The sequence below is a fragment of the Pogoniulus pusillus genome, chromosome 13, assembly GCF_015220805.1.
Source record: "Pogoniulus pusillus isolate bPogPus1 chromosome 13, bPogPus1.pri, whole genome shotgun sequence".
Classification (NCBI taxonomy): Eukaryota; Metazoa; Chordata; class Aves; order Piciformes; family Lybiidae; genus Pogoniulus; species Pogoniulus pusillus.
Window position 1 is genome coordinate 4,939,374 of NC_087276.1, and position 22,957 is coordinate 4,962,330.

The 22,957-nt window shown below is 45.5% G+C and overlaps 1 protein-coding gene across 1 annotated transcript in view; it reads right to left on the bottom strand.

The window, feature by feature from the left end:
- Positions 1-12,827: 12,827 nt before the first annotated feature.
- The window catches only part of PCOLCE2 (procollagen C-endopeptidase enhancer 2), a 31,609-nt gene continuing 21,479 nt past the window's right edge, over positions 12,828-22,957 (bottom strand). Inside the window, exons 6-9 of the mRNA XM_064152658.1 lie at positions 21,849-22,003; positions 20,063-20,146; positions 18,177-18,344; positions 12,828-13,360 (exon numbers count right to left, since the gene is read on the bottom strand). Of these exons, the coding sequence (XP_064008728.1) occupies positions 13,230-13,360; positions 18,177-18,344; positions 20,063-20,146; positions 21,849-22,003 (538 nt within the window). The 3' untranslated portion in view covers positions 12,828-13,229. The remainder of the gene's footprint in view (positions 13,361-18,176; positions 18,345-20,062; positions 20,147-21,848; positions 22,004-22,957) is intronic.

Here is a 22,957-nt window from a genome sequence, read left to right on the forward strand (position 1 = left end):
CTTCTCTCAGCCATTCCCCACCCAGCCTGTGCCTGTGCTTGGGATTGCACCGACCCAGGTGCAGGACCATCAAATCCTTGTTTAAGTTCCTGTGTAAGTAGTGTATTCATTCTTATGTGCCACATTTGAGCTTGTCTATTTGGAAATACTAGAAACAGGCAAATCCAATCTGTTCTATCTTGTTTCTTTCTCTTGAGCAGTTAGAGGTATGTGACAAGAAGCTGGTTTTCAGTTCCATTTGAGGCATGTAAATGAAACACAAGTATCAGGTGCTTCTGAGACACTAATATCATCCAAGAGGTGGGTGGGAGTCTTTCTGTTTCCAGAAAGTAGATTATGTGTTTGCATTGTTTGGAAGGCAATATTTTTTCCCCCATTGTACAGGAGCCTAATCCAAAATGAGTGTACAAATGCATTGTTTGGATGAGAGTATTTTGTTCTCCCTTTTGTACAGGAGCAGAATCCAAATTGAGTGTACAAATGCATCGTTTGGAGGAGAGTATTTTGTTCTCCCTGTTGTAAGGAGCAGAATCCAAATTGAGTGTACAAATGCATCGTTTGGAGGGGAGTATTTTGTTCTCCCTGTTGTACAGGAGCATCATCCAAAATGAGTGTACAAATGCATTGTTTGGATGAGAGTATTTTGTTCTCCCTGTTGTACAGGAGCCTAATCCAAAATGAATGTACAAATGCATTGTTTGGATGAGAGTATTTTGTTTTCCCTGTTGTAGAGGAGCAGAATCCAAATTGAGTGTACAAATGCATTGTTTGGAAGGGAGTATTTTGTTCTCCCTGTTGTACAGGAGCATCATCCAAAATGAGTGTACAAATGCATCGTTTGGAGGAGAGTATTTTATTCTCCCTGTTGTACAGGAGCAGAATCCAAATTGAGTGTACAAATGCATTGTTTGGAGGAGAGAATTTTGTTTTCCTCACTATACAGGAGCCTAATCCAAAATGAGTGTACAAATGCATTCTTTGGAGGAGAGTATTTTGTTTTCCCCGATGTACAGGAGCGTACAAATGCGCTGTTTGGAAAGGAATATTTTGTATTCCCTATTATACAGGAGCATAATTCAAAATGAATGTATGATTTCATCTTCTTGTCATTTCCAGTGATTGTGGTGAGGGTGTTGTGTTAGATACCCCACAAGCCTTACTGACAAGCTTTAGATTCTCACGTGGCTGTGGTTTGTAGGTTTTTATCTGAGGGGCTGCTGTAGCAGCTGTTGCAGAGCCAAGATGTTTTACTTTAAGGTCTGAATACTGCTTCATTTGCTCAAGCAGTCCTTACTGGCTGAGAGTGCTGTGGGTGAAGTAACTGCAGCACTGGGCATTGGAAGGACAGAATTAGTCTTGTGATCTGAAAGTGAACATAAACCCAGCTTGTTTTCCTCCCTTTTTTCCCCCTGTAGTTGTTAAATATTCTGTTGTTCAGAGCTGCCTGCACGGAGCCCTAAAAATGCCATGAATCAAATTTCCATAAATTTCCATAATTATCTATTCTGGTACACAGATATTTGTATCCTGTGTCTGTTATAACAAAGCAAAATATTTTTGTCATTTACACGTCTTGATTGCCTGTCCCACCACTGTGGCTGAAAGTAAAACTTGTCTTATTTTCTCTAGAGAGCAGAAATTGATGGCTCTCTAAAATAGAACAGATTTTTGCTCTCTCAGTCCTTCACTAGACCATTGTTATTTCCACTTTGAGCAGCCCCTACTCTTCTCAGTAGGTCTCTGAGCTCCTTTTGTTTTCCTTTTGGAGACAGGCAGCTGGGAAAGCTGGAGATCAGGACAAAAGATTGAAGCTCTGGTGATACATCAGTAATCAAATGGCAGTGCTCCTTTTGTTCTTCATCCTTACACTTCAGGGAAGACCTAGTGGACCACGTTGTATTTTTAACATCCATTTTCCTCACTGTCAGCAATTGCTGTGGTTTCCCAAGTTATGATTTTACTGTGTGTTAGACTGGAGCAGAAGCCAGCTGGTAAGAGGTGGCAGTTGTTCAAATACAAAGGACACCAAAAATTAAGACACCAAGCTGTGTGGTCCAGCAGACAGGCTGGAGGGCAGGGATGCCATCCAGAGGGACCTGGACAAGCTGGAGAGGTGGGCACAAGACAACCTCAGGAGGTTCAACAAAACCAAGTGTAAGGTCCTGCAGCTGGGTCGAGGAAATGCCAAGCACAAATCCAGGCTGGGCAGTGAGTGGCTGGATAACAGCCCTGAGGAGAGGGACTTGGGGGTGCTGCTGGACAAGAAGCTGAACGTGAGCCAGCAGTGTTCACTTGCAGCCCAGAAAGACAACCAGAGCCTGGGCTGCATCAGAAGAAGTGTGGCCAGCAGGGCCAGGGAGGTGATTCTCCCCCTGTGCTGTGCTCTGCTGAGACCCCACCTGGAGTACTGCATCCAGTTCTGGAGCCCCTGGGACAAGAAGGATGTGGAGATGCTGAAGTGTGTCCAGAGCAGGGCCAGGAGGATGCTCAGAGGGCTGCAGCAGCTCTGCTGTGAGCAGAGACTGAAAGAGTTGGGGCTGTGCAGTCTGGAGCAGAGGAGTCTCCCAGGTGACCTTCTTGTGGCCTTCCAGGATCTGAAGGGGGCTACAAAAAAGCTGGGAAGGGACTTTTGAGGCTGTGAAGGAGTGCCAGGACTGGGGGGAATGGAGCAAAGCTGAAGGTGGGGAGAGTCAGAGTGGAGGTGAGGAGGAAGTTGTTGAGCATGAGAGTGGTGAGAGGCTGGAATGGGTTGCCCAGGGAGGTGGTTGAGTCCCCATGGCTGGAGGTGTTTAAGGCCAGGCTGGATAAGGCCTTCAGTGACCTGTTCTAGTGGGAGGTATCCCTGCCTATGGCAGGGGCTTGGAACTGGATGACTTTTGAGTTCCCTTCCAACCTAAACAATTCTATAATTCTATGACCATAACGGCACTTGAAAGGACTCCTGTTAGTTCTGGTTGATGCAGTAGAGGGAGCACAGGCATAATTTTTGTTGAATTCTTATAAACATTTTTGTTGTTAGAAATTTGTAAAAGCTTTTAGCACGTTTTTGGTTGTTTGGTATTTGGTTGTACATGAAAATGTAGCACATATATCCACAGAAACTTTATACATATGTATTTACATGAGGTGGTTAGATATGTGATTGACTGGACTTTAAAAGTGGGGGAGGTTTTTTATGCTCACACTGAAACCATGACGAGTAGTTTTTAAGTGATTGAAGGTAGTTTGTTATTTTATGCTGGGGGAGGTTGTGCTAGTGATTCCTTTTGTTGTTTAACTGTATCCAAACTGTGGAGTAGTTCTTTTTGAAATACCCAGTATAGAATGATAGAATCATGCAGGTTGGAAGAGACCTCCAAGATCATTCAGTCCAACCGAGCCTCCAGCCCTAGCCAATCAACCAGACCGTGGCACTAAGTGTCCCATCCAGGCTTTGCTTGAACACCTCCAGGGACAGAGACTGCACCACCATAATTTCAGTATGTTACTGCAAAGTATGTTGTGTATGATATGTAAGTAGTGGTATGTTGTAGTTGTGTGTACTGTGTTAGTATTAGCCTGCTATGTGGACACAGTTTAGGCTTCCAAGTTAAATGTTCTACCTGGTACATGCTGTGTACTTGTCAAAATTGCTGCCTTGTTGCTTATTGGACTTGAAAGAGAAGTTGGTAAGGTGAATAGGAGTCAGAAAAAAACAAGACACAACAACCCCAAACAACACTACAGGCTGGGGACAAAGTGGCTGGAGAGCAGCCAGGCAGAAAGGGACCTGGGGGGACTGGTAGATAGCAGCTGAAGATGAGGCAGCAGTTGTGCCCAGGTGGGCAGGAGAGCCAATGGTATCCTGGCCTGCATCAGGAGCAGTGTGGCCAGCAGGACAAGGGAGGTTATTCTGCCCCTGTACTCAGCACTGCTCAGGCCACAGCTTGAGTGCTGTGTCCAGTTCTGGGAGAGAAAGCTATCAGTAATCACAGTCTTTAGATTGCCTAAAGCTTTTTTGTAACAGAAAGTTGTATTTAGCTTTTGGTGCCTTAGATGGCTGTGGGGTTTGTTTAAATTGCTCAAATGTTTTAGATGGTTATGGATTTTCTTTAAATTGTTTTTGGTTAGCTGGGGAGATTTTGGTTGTTTGGGGTTATTTTTGTAGTGAAGAAAAAAGTCCAAAGCCTGTGGAGGAGCCTTGTCTTTTCTCTGTGAAAAGGCATCTGGGTTTGATTGGAGATATAGAAGCTTTGAAAAATAATCATTCCGATTCTGATGCCTGTGTTGTTGGCCACACAGCACATGGCAAGTTGCCAGACCAACCAAAAATGAGTATTTTAGCAAAATTCAAATCAGTGCAGTAGCAACATGATTTTGAGCTGCAAACTGTGAGCTGACAGCTATCTGGCAGCTGGGAGAAAAAGAAACCAGTTCACTTCTTCCTAACATGGTGTTTGGATCTTTTTTCCTCTCTTTGCATTGATTCAGAGGTTGGTAATCATTTGGAAAGGAAAGCTTCATTCCTTGGAAAAAGACAGAATGGCCTATTGCCTTCACAACCAGCACATATCTGCAGAAGTAACTCCTCTGCTGAGGTAAGAGCCTGTTTATAGAGTCATAGAATCAACCAAACCTCCACTGGTGCAACTTGAGGCCATTGAGAATCACAGAATCATAGAAGCAACCAGGTTGGAAGAGACCTCCAAGATCATCCAGTCCAACCTAGCACTCAGCCCTGTCCACTCAACTAGACCATGGCACTAAGTGCCTCATCCAGGCTTTTCTTGAACACCTCCAGGGACAGTGACTCCACCACCTCCCTGGGCAGCCCATTCCAATGCCAATCACTCTCTCTGACAACAACTTCCTCCTAACATCCAGCCTAGAACTCCCCCAGCACATCTTGACACTGTGTCCCCTTGTTCTGTTGCTGGTTGTCTGGGAGAAGAGACCAACCCCACCTGGCTACAGCCTCCCTTCAGGTAGTTGTAGACAGCAATGAGCTCTGCCCTGAGCCTCCTCTTCTGCAGGCTGCACACCCCCAGCTCCCTCAGCTTCTCCTCGCAGGGCTCTGCTCCAGGCCCCTCACCAGCTTTGTTGCCCTTCTCTGGACATGTTGCTATGCCTCAACATCTCTCTTGAGTTGTTGCTGCTTATTGAAGTTGTAACTTCTTTGAAGATGCAGGGCTTCTGTCCTGTGTAGGAGGTATATTATGGCTTCTTTTGCCGCTTTTATATGAGACAATACATAATCTACAAATTATTTACAAAACTAAATTTTAAAATGCTGGCTTACATTTTCAGTCCATATTGTAGGCACTGAAGTGGTAAGAAGAAAGGGGGGGAAAAAAGTAGTCTCCTTGGAGATATAAAAAGACAAATCTCCTACATTTAGTTAGTTAATTAGTTAGTTCGCTACTGATGAGGAAATGATTTAGTTAACGTAGCTGGTTGTGAGCATTGCTCTTCTGCCAGGCAAGCAGCAACAGAACAAGGGGACACAGCCTCAAGTAGTGCCAGGGGAGGTCTAGGCTGGATGTTAGGAGGAAGTTGTTGGCAGAGAGAGTGATTGGCATTGGAATGGGCTGCCCAGGGAGGTGGTGGAGTCGCTGTCCCTGGAGGTGTTGAAGCAAAGCCTGGATGAGGCACTTAGTGCCATGGTCTGGTTGACTGGCTAGGGCTGGGTGCTAGGTTGGCCTGGCTGATCTTGGAGGTCTCTTCCAACCTGGCTGATTCTATGATTGTATGAACTTGCCCTTTTCTCAGTGTTTGGTTGCTTTCCTTCTTGCCTATCTATCTGTGACTATATTACTGTTGTTTTTATTTTATCTTTAACATAAGCTTTAAGGCCAGCAATGTATTTTCATACTTGGAGAAAACACTGCTCTGGGTTTTGCAGGAAGCGTTAGACTTGTTATGCAAATGGGTCGAGCACCAAAGCCTCTGCACATTTGGAAGAGATTCCTTTTCTAAGGCTCACATTTATGTAGGAGATCTTTCACAAGTTTGGTTTTTTTTTTTTTTTTTATTAGAAGGCTATGTTAGGAAACTTTCCAAGTAAATAAAACCAGTCAACAGTCAGCCCATTCAGTGGCACACTGAAGCTTGTGTTCTTACTGTTGGCCAGGACAGCTTCGGCAACAACTCGGACAGTATTTGCTGAAAGTAGGTCACAAAGTTCAAATGGTGGTAATCAAACATGACATGGTAACCCGGGCTAGGGGGTGGAGGGGGCAGCTACTGTGTTCTCTTGGCTACTACAGTTATTTATGTGCATTCCTTTTATTTACTGATTAAGAAAACCTGGTTTAAGTGCTGATTGTAAGCGCAGTGGTTGAAGATTTCTAAGTGCATTGGGTTTTTATTGGTAACAGAAGCTAGAATAGGAGAGATGTTGAGGTGCTGGAAGGTGTCCAGAGAAGGGCAACAAACCTGGTGAAGGACCTGGAACACAAACCCTATGAGGAGAGGCTGAGGGAGCTGGGGGTGTGCAGCCTGCAGAAGAGGAGGCTCAGGGGTGATCTCATTGCTGTCTACAACTACCTGAAGGGACATTGCAGCCAGGTGGGGAATGGCCTCTTCTCCCAGGTAACCACCAACAGAACAAGGGGACACAGTCTCAAGTTGTGCCAGGGGAGGTCTAGGCTGGATGTGAGGAGGAAGTTGTTGTCAGAGAGAGTGATTGGCATTGGAATGGGCTGCCCAGGGAGGTGGTGGAGTCACCGTCCCTGGAGGTGTTCAAGAAAAGCCTGGATGAGTGAGGCACTTGGTGCCATGGTCTGGTTGATTGGCTAGGGCTGGGTGCTAGGTTGGACTGGATGATCTTGGAGGTCTCTTCCAACCTGGTTGATTCTATGACAGGGAACAGTATGATGGACATTACACCATCCTCTGACCAAACTACAGAATCTATATCTACATATAGAATCCATCTCTATATATACAATCTACATATAGAATCTATATCTATGTATAGAATCTATATCTATATATAGAGAGTCATAGTTCTACCTGCACTTGCAGAGTCTACCTGCAGTTGCAGTGCAAAGAATCTGAGAATCAGCTGTGCAACATGTGGCATTTTTCCAGCAGCATGGGAGGGAGCAGAAGCTGTGAATCATAGAATATAGACCATAGGGACCCTATAGACTGTTAAGGAACCTATATACTCCTATGGACCCTAATGACCATATGGACCCCTATGTATACTATGGACCCTATGAACCATAAAGGCCCTTTAGACCCCTAAGGACCCTATGGACCCCTATGGATGCTGTGGACCCTTTAGACATCTATGGATCTCCAAGGACCTCTATCAACCCTAAGGACACAATAGACCCCTAAGGAACCTATGGACACTATGGGCCACAGCAACCCCAAGCAGCGCTATAGGCTGGGGACTGAGTGGCTGGAGAGCAGCCAGGAGGAAAGGGACCTGGGGGTACTGATAGATAGTAAGCTGAAGATGAGCCAGCAGTGTGCCCAGGTGGCCAAGAGAGCCAATGGCATCCCGGGCTGCATCAGGAACAGTGTGGTCAGTAGGACAAGGGAGGTTATTCTGCCCCTGTACTCAGCACTGGTCAGGCCACACCTTGAGTACTGTGTCCAGTTCTGGGCCCCTCAATTCAAGAAAGATGTTGAGGTGCTGGAAGGTGTCCAGAGAAGGGCAGTGAAGCTGGTGAGGGGCCTGGAGCACAAATCCTATGAGGAGAGGTTGAGGGAGCTGGGCCTGTTTAGCCTGGAGAAGAGGAGGCTCAGGGGTGATCTTATTACTGTCTACAACTACCTGAAGGGAGGCTGTAGCCAGGTGGGGGGTGGCCTCTTCTCCCAGGCAACCAGCAATAGAACAAGGGGACACAGTCTCAAGTTGTGCCAGGGTAGGTATAGGCTGGATGTTAGGAAGAAGTTCTTCACAGAGAGAGTGATTGGCATTGGAATGGGCTGCCCAGGGAGGTGGTGGAGGCACCGTCCCTGGGGGTCTTCATGAAAAGCCTGGCTGAGGCACTTAGTGCCATGGTCTGGTTGATTGGATAGGGCTGGGTGCTAGGTTGGACTGGATGATCTTGGAGGTCTCTTCCAACCTGGTTGATTCTATGATTCTATGATTCTATGACCCTATAGATGTGTATGGACCTCCAAGAACCCCTGCAGACTCTATGTATCCTATTGACCCCATGGACCCTAAGGACCCAATAGACCCCTATGGACTCTATAGACCCTGTGGACTGCTATGATTCTATTCACTTAGAAGTTTCTTACTAGCATTGGTTATTGCAAATGAAGAATGAAGTATACATACAATTGCTTATGGCTGATTGAAGGATATGAACTTCTTAGGTGCTGTTAGAAGCTGCTTAAATTTTCTTTTGCAACATCTAGAATGTCTCACTGGAAAATGGTACAAGGACACCTCCTGGTTTTGAGGTCTGTTTAGCACTCCACCTTTTAGTGAAACATTTAAATATAGGTAGACTGTAGTCATTATTCATTAGAAGCTGAAGTAGAGAATGCAAACAAGGGAAAAAACCCTCCACAGCACAAAAGCTGTGAGAGTTTTGAAACTTTCTGGGCAGGTTTCTTGTCTTGTTCTCATTCACCACCAGATTGACAGGGCTTTATGATAAAGGATTTACTGTCAGTGTAGAAAAGGACCATGTGGGTATTCTCTATGAACAACAGGGCGATGACACATTCCATTCCTGAGCCTGGTATCTGGGAAATAGCTGTATTGTTCTAGCCCTTAATTCCTGGTCATTAAGTGAAACTGGAATTTTTCACTGGGCTTGAATTCATGTTAAGTAAACTTACTTCTGATGTTTGCTTTACCTAAACAGATATTTTGGTAGCTTGTTTGGCTTAGGTTTGGTGGCAATTAATTTGCTCTCTTGTGGTACATATTCTGCCTGGTAATCTTTGTCACACATTTTTGCTACGGTGTGGAACTGTAGTCTTTTGTGGGTGCTGTTGCTGTTGGTACCCACAGTGTGGTGGTCGTGGCAGTATTAACTCCTTGTGCCAATCCTGCACTACATTTTCAGCTGACAGCACTAAGTGGTTACTGACTAATTACCAATAACTGCTAGCTGTATCTTTGGATTTTGTACACATTTCGTCCTGTGATGTGCAAACTGATTTACAGATCTCCATGGGTGAGATCTCTGAGCTCCCAAGCAGATGTGGATCTGTTGGAGGGTAGGAGAGCCCTGCAGAGGGACCTTGACAGGCTGGATGGGTGGGCAGAGGCCAATGGGATGAGACTGAACAAGGCTAAGTGCAGGGTTCTGCATTTTGGCCACAATAACCCCAAGCAGCACTACAGGCTGGGGACAGAGTGGCTGGAGAGAAGCCAGGAAGAAAGGGACCTGGTGGTGCTGGTAGAGAGTAGCTGAATGTGAGCCAGCAGTGTGCCCAGGTGGCCAAGAGAGCCAATGGCATCCTGGCCTGGCTCAGGAGCAGTGTGGCCAGCAGGACAAGGGAGGTTATTCTGCCCCTGTGCTCAGCATTGGTCAGGCCACACCTTGAGTGCTGTGTCCAGTTCTGGGCTCCTCAATTCAAACTGGAAGGTGTCCAGAGAAAGGTGACAAAGATGGTGAGAGGCCTGGAACACAGCCCTGTGAGGAGAGGCTGAGGGAGTTGGGGGCGTGCAGGTTGGTGGAGGCTCAGGGCAGACCTCATTGCTGTCTACAGCTACCTGAAGGGAGGTTGTAACCAATTAGAGTTGGTCTCTTTTGCCAGGCAAGCAGCAACAGAACAAGGGGACACAGTCTCTAGTTGTGCTGGGGGAAGTCTAGGCTGGGTGTTAGGAGGAGGTTGTTGCCAGATAGAGTGATTGACATTGGCATGGGCTGCCCAGGGAGGTGGTGGATTCTGTTTGCTTACAGGTTGGATTTTGAATATGTGAACCTTACAGTCACTACAGTCAGTGCTTTAAAAAACCTGTAATAGTTACCTGTGTTTTGCAACCAGGTCTTGAGAAAACTGCCACTGCTCTGTGTTTCTTTATGTCCTGGCTCCTGTTCCCTGTGGCAGGGCTACTGCTGTCAGTGCTTTGATTTGAGAAAGGAACTGGTCTAAAGAGAGTGTTGAGAAGAGCAGGCAGGAGCTAACATTCAGGAGACAAGGAGCAGGCTGCCAGACTCCTCTTGCCTCACTGAAACAAGCTGCGTGACAGATGGTCATGTCATCATAAATAAAAATACAATGTTGTAGTTCAAGGCAGCTTCAAGCATCATTTCCACAGTTCCTTCCCAAGCTGCTGCTGAGAAACAGAGAGCACCATGTGTAAACCCCCTTAATCTGCACAGGAATCAATACTGGGAAATGAACATCTGAGACTTTTTCAGCGACAAAACTACATCTGCTTTGCAAACAACTGTTGCTGTCCACTCCAGAGAGAAATGCTTTTTGGTTTAAGCCAGTAAGGAAGCAGCCTTAGCAATCTGTACAGTGTGGTTATAGCACTGACCTATTTAATGTGAGCTGCCAGCACAGCCTCTTTGTGCCTTTGTGCCTCCCTCTGATTGTCTCCTGCCTGGTGACCCATTAAGTCCTCCAAACAGATGCTGCTGTGCTACCGAGTTGCGCTGTGGCAGTACCTCTTGGCATTACATGAGAGCGATTGAAGAAGAATGCTAATCCACATTCCACCGCTGAAATAAGCAAGGAGTACTTCCGATGGGGGTGATGTATTCATTAGCTTCCAGCCCATAGCTACAGACTATCAAAAGGACTCTGGCATGGTGTTTACATATGAAGTAAACAAGTATTTAGAGTGATCTTAGATTCTCTTTCATGCATGTAATTTGTGTTATGTTTAATAATAATAATAATAATAATAATAATAATAATAATAATTATTATTATTATTATTATTATTATTATTATTATTAATTATATAAGGATTATTATGTCCAAATTTTCCTCACTTTGAAAAGCTTGCATTTCATATATGCTTTTGACCAAAATGTTCTTCACCTTCTCAGTACTAATCCTTACCTGGAAATAGTTTTTAATTTATCTGCTCTTGACCAAAATGTTCTTCACCTTCTCAGTACTAATCCTTACCTAGAATTAGTTTTTAATTTATCTGCTCTTGACCAAAATGTTCTTCAACTCCTCAGTACTAATCCTTACCTAGAATTAGTTTTTATCTGCTCTTGACCAAAATGTTCTTCACCTTCTCAGTACTAATCCTTACCTAGAATTAGTTTTTAATTTATCTGCTCTTGACCAAAATGTTCTTCAACTTCTCAGTACTAATCCTTACCTAGAATTAGTTTTTAATTTATCTGCTCTTGACCAAAATGTTCTTCACCTTCTCAGTACTAATCCTTACCTAAAATTAGTTTTTAATTTATCTGCTCTTGACCAAAATGTTCTTCACCTTCTCAGCACTAAACCTTACCTAGAATTAGTTTTTAATTTATCTGCTCTTGACCAAGATGTTCTTCAACTTCTCAGCACTAAACCTTACCTAGAATTAGTTTTTAATTTATCTGCTTTTGACCAAAATGTTCTTCACCTTCTCAGTACTAATTCTTACCTAGAATTAGTTTTTATCTGCTCTTGACCAAAATGTTCTTCACCTTCTCAGCACTAATCCTTACCTAGAATTAGTTTTTAATTTATCTGCTTTTGACCAAAATGTTCTTCAACTTCTCAGTACCAAACCTTGTCTAGAATTAGTTTTTAATTTACCTGCTCTTGACCAAGATGTTCTTCAACTTCTCAGCACTAAACCTTACCTAGAATTAGTTTTTAATTTACCTGCTTTTGACCAAAATGTTCTTCACCTTCTCAGTACTAATCCTTACCTAGAATTACTTTTTAATTTATCTGCTCTTGACCAAAATGTTCTTCACCTTCTCAGCACTAAACCTTACCTAGAATTAGTTTTTAATCTGGCCACCTTTGGTTATAACCTTTTCCTATTCAGAATAACAAATAACTGCATAGAACAGACCTGACAAATGTCTCTCTAACTTGATAATTGCCTTAATGCTCCCAGTCTGATACTTCATTTATTCTTGAAACAGCTTCTTGTTTGACCTTGTTGCAAGATATAGGAATTAAATTAATGAGACAAACAGGTCACTATTTACACTGCTGGTGGAAGGCTGAGCATTGCATCGTTGTCCATCGTAGAATCAACCAGGTTGGAAGATCATCCAGTCCAACCTAGCACCCAGCCCTGTCCAATCAACTAGACCATGACACTAAGTGCCTCAGCCAGGCTTTGCTTCAACACCTCCAGGGACGGTGACTCCACCACCTCCCTGGGCAGCCCATTCCAATGCCAATCACACTCTCTGCCAACAACTTCCTCCTAACCTCCAGCCTAGACCTCCTCAGGCACAACTTGAGACTGTGTCCTCTTGTTCTATTGCTGGTTGCCTGGGAGAAGAGATCAACTCCTACCTGGCTACAGACTCCCTTCAAGTAGTTGTCCAGGCAAAAAAGTAAACTATTTTATGTGTATTTTACAACCACTCAATTAATGCCTATGTTCCTCCTCCCTAATTACATTTATTAACTAGATTGTAGTCCATGAAGTCATCAGTAGAGAAAAGCATGGTGCTATTTTACAGTTGTCTAATTCTTTGAAGAGTGAATTCAGTTCTTATTCAAGTCAGTGATTCACCAACTTCAATGAAAGGAATATTAGGCCCTTGATCAGTAAGGAAGTGTAGTGTCAGTCATGCTACACCAGACCCAAACCATCAAAACCATACAAATGATCAAAAGAGCTTCTGCATTTAGCCTGTCCCCACTTTATACATAATGAATAGCTGCTTGGTGTATGATTCAATCTGAAAACATTTTATTAAGCACAGATAACACTGCAGAAATCTGTGTAATGAAACAACCTCAGAGAAAAGGCTAAGTTAAAATGAGTTATTATAAATATTGCATTTAGAATTCTTATTTTACATACACAACTCCTTATAAAATAGTAATAAAAAAGGACAATTATAAATTAACAGCTTCCAAGCAACTGGAATTTGGTATGTTTGAGATCTGATGGCTGTGGTGCAGATCTTCAGCTTTAAGACGCAGGAGGATCTGTTCTCATCTTGTACATGTGATGGATACCACTTTGTGCCAGGGCATGATTAGGTGGATGGAAAGGAAGAAAGGGTGAGCAGGGTTTTAGTGTTGAGAGTCAGTTGTGTTGTTTGCATGACTTATACTAAGTGAACATTATTTTTCAGGAGAGATGATAGAATGCAGCTATGGAATGTTAAGTCTTAACAAGTTTTGTTTTTCAAGGCATTTAGGATCTTTGAGTTCTTGGTCTTGAAACTCATGACAAAACTGTTGGGAAAGACTTTGCCTCTGCCATCTTCTTCAACCTGGCCCATGATGACGTAGTTTAAACCTACAACAGAGAACACAGAATCCTATTACAAGACAAATATACAGGATGTGATTTGGCAAGTATAGTTCTTTATCTGTGGTTTCCACTTGATTGCACTCAATGCCTCCTACTATTTTCCTCATTCCCTCCTACTATTTTTTTTCATTCCCACCTGAAGTATACCCTTCCTTACCCACCTTTGCCATGCTTGCTTTTTATGTAAGAGTACACTTATGTAAAAATCAAGTAGACATGTAGCAAAGTATATGCTAACTACATAAATGTACATACTACATAATGAAATCTGTAGGGGACTGGAACATCTACCTTATGAGGAAAGACTAAGGAAGGCTGAGTCTGTTTAGCCTGGAGGAGACTTGAGGGGGGATCTCATTAATGCTTGTCAATATCTAAAGGGTGCATCTTAGGAGAGTGGAGTCAGACTCTTCTCAGTGGTGTCCATTGACAGAATAAGGGGCAATGGACACAAACTGAAACACAGGAGGTTTCACTTAAACACAGGTGGCCAAGAGGGCCAATGGCATCCTGGCCTGCATCAGGAATGGTGTGGCCAGCAGGAGCAGGGAGGTCATTCTGCCCCTGTACTCTGCACTGCTTAGACCACACCTTGAGTGCTGTGTTCAGTTCTGGGCCCCCCAGTTTAGGAGGGACATTGAGATGCTTGAGCATGTCCAGAGAAGGGCGACGAGGCTGGGGAGAGGCCTTGAGCACAGCCCTACGAGGAGAGGCTGAGGGAGCTGGGATTGGTTAGCCTGGAGAAGAGGAGGCTCAGGGGAGACCTCATTGCTGTCTACAACTACCTGAGGGGAGGTTGTGGCCAGGAGGAGGTTGCTCTCTTCTCTCAGGTGACCAGCACCAGAACAAGAGGACACAGCCTCAGGCTGTGCCAGGGGAGATTTAGGCTTGAGGTGAGGAGAAAGTTCTTCCCTGAGAGAGTCATTGGACACTGGAATGGGCTGCCCGGGGAGGTGGTGGAGTCGCCGTCCCTGGAGCTGTTCAAGGCAGGACTGGACGTGGCACTTGGTGCCATGGTCTGGCCTTGAGCTCTGTGGTAAAGGGTTGGACTTGATGATCTGTGAGGTCTCTTCCAACCTTGGTGATACTGTGATACAAAATTCTTCTCTTAAGGATGGCAGAGCACTGAAACAGGTTTCCCAGGGAGGTTGTGGAATCTCCTTCTCTAGAGACTTTCAAACCTGCCTGGACATGTTCCTGTGTGGTTTACTCTACGTGATCCTGCTCTAGTATGGGGGTGGATGACATGATCTTTAGAGGTCCCTTCCAACCCCTACCATTCCATTATTCATTAAATGTAGGCTGAAAAATGTGTAAATGTGTCTGGAGGACATTAGAAACATAAACACTGGGTAAATGATTTACTAACACCTAAGCCAGAATGTGTTTTGTTTACTTAGAATATTTTTTTCACTTGCTTAGCCTGTAGGATAATAGGGTTAAGTCTTCTCATTCTCTTTTCTTACCCCAAAGAAACAAACCTTTTGCAGATATACAAGGGGGCAGACAGGCCAGGTGGAGTTACTGTGTGATAAGCCCTGGCTCTGGGGAAATAAGGTGGATTAGCCTACTTTTATGGCCTCTAAGCCACCTGGCTACAGGTTTACAAAGCCTGAGGCTGGAGGAAGTGCTATTGTAAGGCAGAAAAGTTTAAATATTAAGTAAAGTCTGTTAAATAATTCATGGAGATTTAGGATGAGGAACAGAAATGTGTAGTTTGGGATCAGGAGCCTGTCTAAAAGGAGACATTTCATTCCACCAAGGATATTAGTATGTCTCCCAGGCAGATGTCTAACTTCCAGAGAACTAAAGGTAAAAGCAAAAGGTTTTTTCTGACAAGGATTTTTCACTTTGGTACTGTCCACTTTGAATTAATCTGCTTAAATACCAGCAGTATCCTGACTGTTACCAGGGAGTTTTGATGCTTATTATGTTGTTACATCTGAAGGGGGCCTACAAAAAAGCTGGGGAGGGACTTTTTAGGCTCTCAGGGAGTGATAGGACTGGGGGGAATGGAGCACAGCTGGAAGTGGGGAGACTGAGACTGGGTGTGAGGAGGAAGTTCTTCAGCATGAGAGTGGTGAGAGGCTGGAATGGGTTGCCCAGGGAGGTGGTTGAGGCCCCATCCTTGGAGGTGTTTAAGGCCAGGCTGGCTGAGGCTGTGGCCAGCCTGATCTAGGGTAGGGTGTCCCTGCCCATGGCAGGGGAGTTGGAACTGGCTGCTCCTTGTGGTCCCTTCCAACTCTGACTGATTCTGTGACTCTATGACTATTTGTTACTGTTTCCTGCTGTGGTTCCATTTGTGTTCTCTTGTTCTCTAAGTGTTTACTTAAAAGTCAGAGCTGTAAACTATTTTATTTTCCACTTGTTTTACTTCAGTGGAAAATAGTCTAAGTATTCTTTACAACACCCTGGAGTAGCCCTTGCTACTACATTTAACTGGCAATTATCCAGATGGATCTCTGTGTAGTATTGCGTAAGGCAGCTAAAGAAAAACTGTCTGTTTGCAGATACAGAGTGGGCTTAATGCTATTAGCAGTGCTACAGAGGAGATATAAATACATCCAGGAGAGCAGCAGCAGGGACATGCCAGTCTGCTGTGGCATGCTGCTCTTCTGGGTTTAGCATGCTGTTGGCTTTCCCTTCTGGAGTACTGTGTATGAAAACTACACAGTATAAAATACATGCATGTGAAAATGAAGTCTGGCTGAGCTTCAAGAGAACCAAATCAGATTTTACTTTATCAGGTAGCTTTCAATTTTGTTGGTTTTCTCCTTCATTTATAATTTTTCAAGCTCCTTTGTTTTGAGTCTATAGGAAGGACGTGGACCTGATGGAGAGGGTCCAGGAGGTTGGAAACCTCTGCTGCAAAGTCAGGCTGAGGAAGCTGCATTTGTTCAGCCTGGAGAAGAGAAGGCTCCAGGGAGACCTAATAACAACTTTCCAGTACCTGAAGGGGGCTTACAGGAAGGCTGGAGAGAGACTGTTTACAAAGGCCTGTAGTGATAAGATGAGGGTCAGTGTCTTTGAACTAGAGAAGAGCAGATTTAGATCAGATGTTAGGAACAAGCTCTTTACCATGAGGGTAGTGGAACACTGGAATGGGTTGCCCAGGGAGGTAGTTGAGGCCCCTTCCATAGAGATCATAGAATCATAGAAGCAGTCAGGGTTGGAAGGGACCACAAGGATCATCTAGATCCAACCCCCCTGCCATGGGCAAGGACACCCCTCCCTAGATCAGGCTACCCACAGCCTCAGCCAGCCTGGCCTTAAACACCTCCAGCCATGGGGACTCAACCACCTCCCTGGGCAACCTATTCCAGCCTCTCACCACTCTCATGCTCAACAACTTCCTTCTCACCTCCAGCCTGACTCTCCCCACCTCCAGCTTTGCTCCATTCTCCCTACTCCTGTCACTCCCTGATATCCTGAAAAGTCCCTCCCCAGCTTTTTTGTAGCCCCCTTCAGATGCTGGAAGGCCACAAGAAGGTCACCTGGGAGCCTCCTCTTCTCCAGACTGGACAACCCCAACTCTTTCAGTCTCTGCTCACAGCAGAGCTGCTGCAGCCCTCTCAGCATCCTCATGGCCCTTCTCTGGACATGCTCCATCATCTCCATATCCCTCTTGTCACAGGGGCTCCAGAACTGGATGCAGTACTCCAGGTAGGGTCTCAGCAGAGCAGAAGGGGAGAATCACCTCCCTGGCCCTGCTGGCCACACTTCTGCTGCTGCAGCCCAGGCTCTGCTTGGCTTTCTGGGCTGCAAGTGAACACTGCTGGCTCATGTTGAGCTTCTTTTCCAGCAGCACCCCCAAGTCCCTCTCCTCAGGGCTGCTCTGCAGCCACTCACTGCCCAGCCTGGATTTGTGCTTGGCATTGCCTCGACCCACATGCAGGACCTTGCCATTGGTCTTGTTGAAGCTGCTGAGGTTGGCTTGTGCCCACCTCTGCCGCCTGTCCAGGTCCCTCTGGATGGATCCCTGCCCTCCAGCCTGGCTGCTGCACCACACAGCTTGGTGTGCTCAGCAAACTTGCTGAGGCTGCACTCAATGCCTCTGTCCAGGGCACCCACAAAGATGTTGAACAAGACTGGTCCCTGAGGGACTCCACTTGTTACTGGCTTCCACTTAGCCATGGAGCCATTGACAGCCACTCTTTGGGTGCAGCCAGCAAGCCAGTTCTTTATCCATCTTGTGGTCCACCCATCAAAGCCATGTGTCAGCAGCTTGGAGACCAGGATGTGGTGCGGGACACTGTCAAAGGCCTTGCTCAGGTCCAGGTAAATGGCATCAGTTGCTTGCCCCTCATCTATTCATGTTGTGACCTGTTCATAGAAGGCCACCAGGTTTGTCAGGCAGGATATGCCCTTGGTGAAGCCATACTGATTGTACCCCATCACCTTTTCACTGTTCTTCTGTCTCAGTACTGCCTCCAGGAGCATCTGCTTCATGATCTTACCGGGCACAGAGTGGAGAGATATTCAAAGTGAGGCTTGACAGGGCTCTGGGCAACCTGATCTAGTTGAAGATGTCCCTGCTGACTCCAGAGTGGGTTGTACTAGATAACCTCTGAAGGTGCCTTCCAGCCCAGCCCATTCTATCATTCTGTGGTAAGTAAAACTCCATAATGCAATATAAAGCTGGATAAGTAGTTGGTTTTCAGTCTTAAGTCCATTATTATATTAGCTGCTGACTACAGAAACAATGACACCAATTTTACTGATTGTTGTGATCATATTTCAAACAGCAGCTTTCAAACTGTGTTTTTATAACCACACAAAGCAGTTCTTTCTGTTTACCTACCTCTTCTGATGAGAGGACACTGCTTACACACAACCACAATCTTGGCGCTCATGCTCTTGCCGGCTTGCTGAATTGCTAAAGTTCCCTCCTTGTACACATTAATGAGTGACACTGTTGCATGCAGACTGCCAGCCCGTGCTGCTGCTGTGATTACAGTTCCAGTTATTACTAGAAGAAAAGACATTTGATATTTTATTGTTGGATTTGTTGTTATATATGTAACTGAGCCCTGCGCAATCGCTTACACCACCTACAGCCTGCCCCCTGCCTTGGTGGGATGAGTAGGATAACTGGGAGAGAAAGGCAAAAGCCTTTGGGTTGAGATAAGCATTGAATAGAAGAATCCTAGAGTGGAATCATAGAATGGTTTAGGTTGGAAGGGATCACAAAGATCATCTAGTTCCAAGCCCCCTGCCATGGGCAGGGACACAGAAAGAGATGAAACAACAGTAATGACAGTAATACTAATTAAATAGTAAGTAAAGCAAGTCTACAACTGTCTACAACTACCTGAGGGGTGGTTGTAGCCAGGAGGAGGTTGCTCTCTTCTCTCAGGTGGCCAGCACCAGAACGAGAGGACACAGCCTCAGGCTGCACCAGGGGAAATTTAGGCTTGAGGTGAGGAGAAAGTTCTTCCCTGAGAGAGTCATTGGACACTGGAATGGGCTGCCCGGGGAGGTGGTGGAGTCGCCGTTCCTGGAGCTGTTCAAGGCAGGATTGGACGTGGCACTTGGTGCCATGGTCTGGCCTTGAGCTCTGTGGTAAAGGGTTGGACTTGATGATCTGTGAGGTCTCTTCCAACCTTGGTGATACTCTGATACAAAAGGCCATCCTGGCCACAATGGCTCAACCCATCCACCTGATCCTGCCTCACAGCACCTGCTTACTCCAGACACCCACCTGTGCCCATCAGCCTTCTCCTTGTCTTGTGGGCATGATGTGGTACCAAATGCCCATTGGCTGCCTGCCTCCCCCCCCTACTTTAGAAATCACCCAGACTAGACTCAGCCAGCTCTGGAAATATGAATGAAGCTTATATTTACAGCTGGCACAATAGACAAGCAGAGATTTACAGTATAGACAGTTATAGACAGAAATAGACAAGGGAAAAGGTAATACAGAAACACAACAGCCCTCCCAGAAACCTGAGTCCCCAGGAGGGGCTCCCAACCACCCCTTCACCTTCCCCCTGCCCCTCTCAACCTTACCCCAGTCCCAAGGAAGAATGGAGGTTCGGCCAGAGGTTAGGAAGCAAAGTGGATTAGCCCAAAATGGAGAGTGAGGTTAGAGAGATGCAGCTCAGTCAGCAGCCCCAGCAAGAGTGGTGCTGAGTGTTTATCTAATGTTTTTATTTCTTGTTCCTATACTTCCCAGCAAGTCTATGAGTGCAGTAGCCATCACCATTGTTTTCCTTCCACAGCCTGTAAGCTAGTTCTCACCAAAACATTCTAGCCTGCTTCAAACTAGCACAGCTTCCTATCTTGGCTGTGGCCCTTCCCAGCTTCTTGTGAGGAAGTTAACTGTATCCTAGTGAAAGTCAGGACAGAAGTTTATGAAGTGAATTGTGGAAGTCAGCAGGTTCATCAGTGTGGTCTATGTATTGGGTGCTTACAAACACACAGCAGTAACTGCAGCAGTGTTTTCCTGTGGTGGGTGCTCTTACGTTGTCATTTGCTCTTCAGATGGAGGAACCATGTGTCAGACATTGTGCAGTGCCTGTTTCAGAGCATCTCCAGGAATGTACTGAGTGAAACACACATAAGATGGTGCAAAAATGCAGCCCATACAGCAATGACAACATGGAAACACAGCAGGTAAAATTCCTATGAGACTAAAGCCGCAGTGCTAAGTGAATAATTAAACAGAAACAAACTTTGCTTCCTTACCAAAGTTGCTGGAACAATAATTGCTTTCCAAAGTCCCACTCCTCTTACACTTCCTCTGGCACAGGGCAACTGTGGGCTTCACAACTTTTTGAAAAGCAAAAAAGTAGATTGGAATAAAACATTGGATAAAAAGGCTAAGTAGTATGTTTAAAAACAAGCAAACTAACAAAACCAGATGAAAGAGTCCTGACGTATACATTAACTAGATCTGGTATTGCAAGGTGTGAATACCACAGTATGATTCTATCAATTCTATGATTCTAGAATCAACCAGGTTGGAAGAGAACTCCAAGGTTGTAATAATGATTCTTCTCATTGTTTAACTGCATTAAAAGTGTGGAGTAGTTCTTTTTGAAATACCCAGTATAGAATCAAGCAGGTTGGAAGAGACCTCCAAGATCAACCAGTCCAACCTAGCACCCAGCCCTGTCCAATCAACTAGACCATGGTGCCAAGTGCCTCGTCCAGGCTTTGCTTCAACACCTCCAGGGATGGTGACTCCACCACCTCCCTGGGCAGCCCATTCCAATGCCAATCACTCTCTCTGCCAACATCTTCCTCCTAACATCTAGCCTATACTTCTCCCAGCACAACTTGAGACTGTGTCCCCTTGTTCTGTTGCTGCTTGCCTGGCAGAAGAGCCCAACCCCACCCGGCTACAGCCTCCCTTCAGGAAGTTGTAGACAGCAATGAGATCACTCCTGAGCCTCCTCTTCTCCAGGATATAGCAGATAATAGCAATATTCCTTTTCTTTGCATCACTTCCAACCGACTTTTCACATGTATCTTGGCTACCTACCTGTTCTAGTAGCCTTACAGAATGGGGTGTCATGGAAAATTGACATTTTATGGCAGTGTGATCTTAGAAACTGCAAAAGTGGATAAGTGCTGGGCCCAGTCCTGTTCAATATCTTTATTGATGATCTGGACCAAGGGATTGAGTCCTGCATCAGTAAGTTTGCAGATGACACCAAGCTAGGAGCAGGTGTGGAGCTGTTGGAAGATAGGAGAGCCCTGCAGAGGGACCCTGACAGGCTGGATGGGTGGGCAGAGGACAATGGGATAAGAATGAACAAGGCCAAGTACAGGGTTCTGCACTTTGGCCACAACAACCCCAAGCAGCACTACAGGCTGGGGACAGAGTGGCTGAGAGCAGCCAGGGAGTGTGGGACCTGGGGGTGCTGGTAGAGAGTAGCTGAACATGAGCCAGCAGTGTGCCCAGGTGCTGGTGTCCTGGCCTGGCTCAGGAACAGTGTAGCCAGCAGGACAAGGGAGGTTATTCTGCCCCTGTGCTCAGGATTGGTCAGGCCACAGCTTGAGTGTTGTGTCCAGTTCAGGACTCCTCAATTCAAGAGAGATGTTGAGGTGCTGGAAGGTGTCCAGAGAAAGGTGACAAGGCTGGTGAGGGGCCTGGAACACAAACCCTATGAGGAGAGGCTGAGGGAGCTGGGAGTGTGCAGCCTGCAGAAGAGGAGGCTCAGGGCAGACCTCATTGCTGTCTACAACTACCTGAAGGGAGGCTGTAGCCAGGTGGGAGTTGATCTCTTCTGCCAGACAACCAGCAACAGAAGAAGAGGACACAATCTCAAGCTGTGCCAGGGGAGGTCTAGGCTGGATGTCAGGAGGAAGTTGTTGGCAGAGAGAGTGATTGGCATTGGAATGGGCTGCCCAGGGAGGTGGTGGAGTCACCATCCCTGCAGGTGTCGAAGCAAAGCCTGGATGAGGCACTACATCTTTCTGTAACCCTGTCCTTGTCCTGGAATAAAACAGAGCCAGCAGAACTTACTTGAGGTAGCAGGAACCGTTGTAGTAGTAGGTGGGACTGTAGTTGTGGGTAACTTTTTTGGTCTAAATTTATAATGTCCAATAAACCCATCAGCTGTTAAGCTTAAATCAGACAAAAACTGAATGAGCAGCTCGTTTTTCTCAGACAGAATAGGCCTGAAAAAGGAAAACAAAATAAAATAGAATATTTCAATTGTTCTGAATGCCAAAGCCTCCAAAAACACCCCACAAAACCACACATAAAGTATTTATCTGCACCCAGCCTGATACTGAAACACAAATTCCTTTGCTGGCCTGTTAGACACTGGTGTTTTGAGTGTGAAACTCATCCACATAAATCATCTAATCTTCTGATTCCTGAAGTTTATGTCAATGTAAGTATCTTTAATGTCTTCCCTGTGCCTTCATTGCAGACTTCGCTTCCTTGGAATGGAAGGGGCTGGGAAAATACACTGAAGAAATCCCCAGTATGTAGCAGGGGTAAGTAAATGTTTGCCTGCTATGAATCTGTATTTCTTTAAGGAATATTGTATTATATATTTCCAAGTTCTTGCAAAAAAACAATTCAATTCAATTGGACTCTCTGAGTCTTTGACCTAAAGGCCCTAAAAATTAAATGTTGGAGGTTATTCTTTTCTGTGGGCTCTGGTTTTGTCAGTGATTGGGTATTCATTATCAGCCCTTGAAGAGCTACTGGTTACTTTCTTACTACTTGTAATCATAGAATCAGTCAGGGTTGGAAGGGACCACAGGCCTCATCTAGTTCCAAGCCCCCTGCCATGCCCAGGGACACCCTACCCTAGAGCAGCTGGCCACAGCCTCATCCAACCTGGCCTTAAACACTTCCACCTATGGGACCTCAATCACCTCCTTGGGCAACCCATTCCAGCCTCTCACCACCCTCATAGGGAAGAGCTTCTTCCTCACCTCCAGTCTGAACCTACCCATCTCCAGCTTCACTCCATTCCTCTAGTTCTGTCACTCCCTGAGCACCTAAAAAGTCCTTCCCCAGCTTCTTTGTAGGCCCCTTTCAAATACTGAAAGGCCACAATGAATGCTATGAATGAGAATCATTCACTGTATTGATTTTCATTTCATAAACTGTGTACT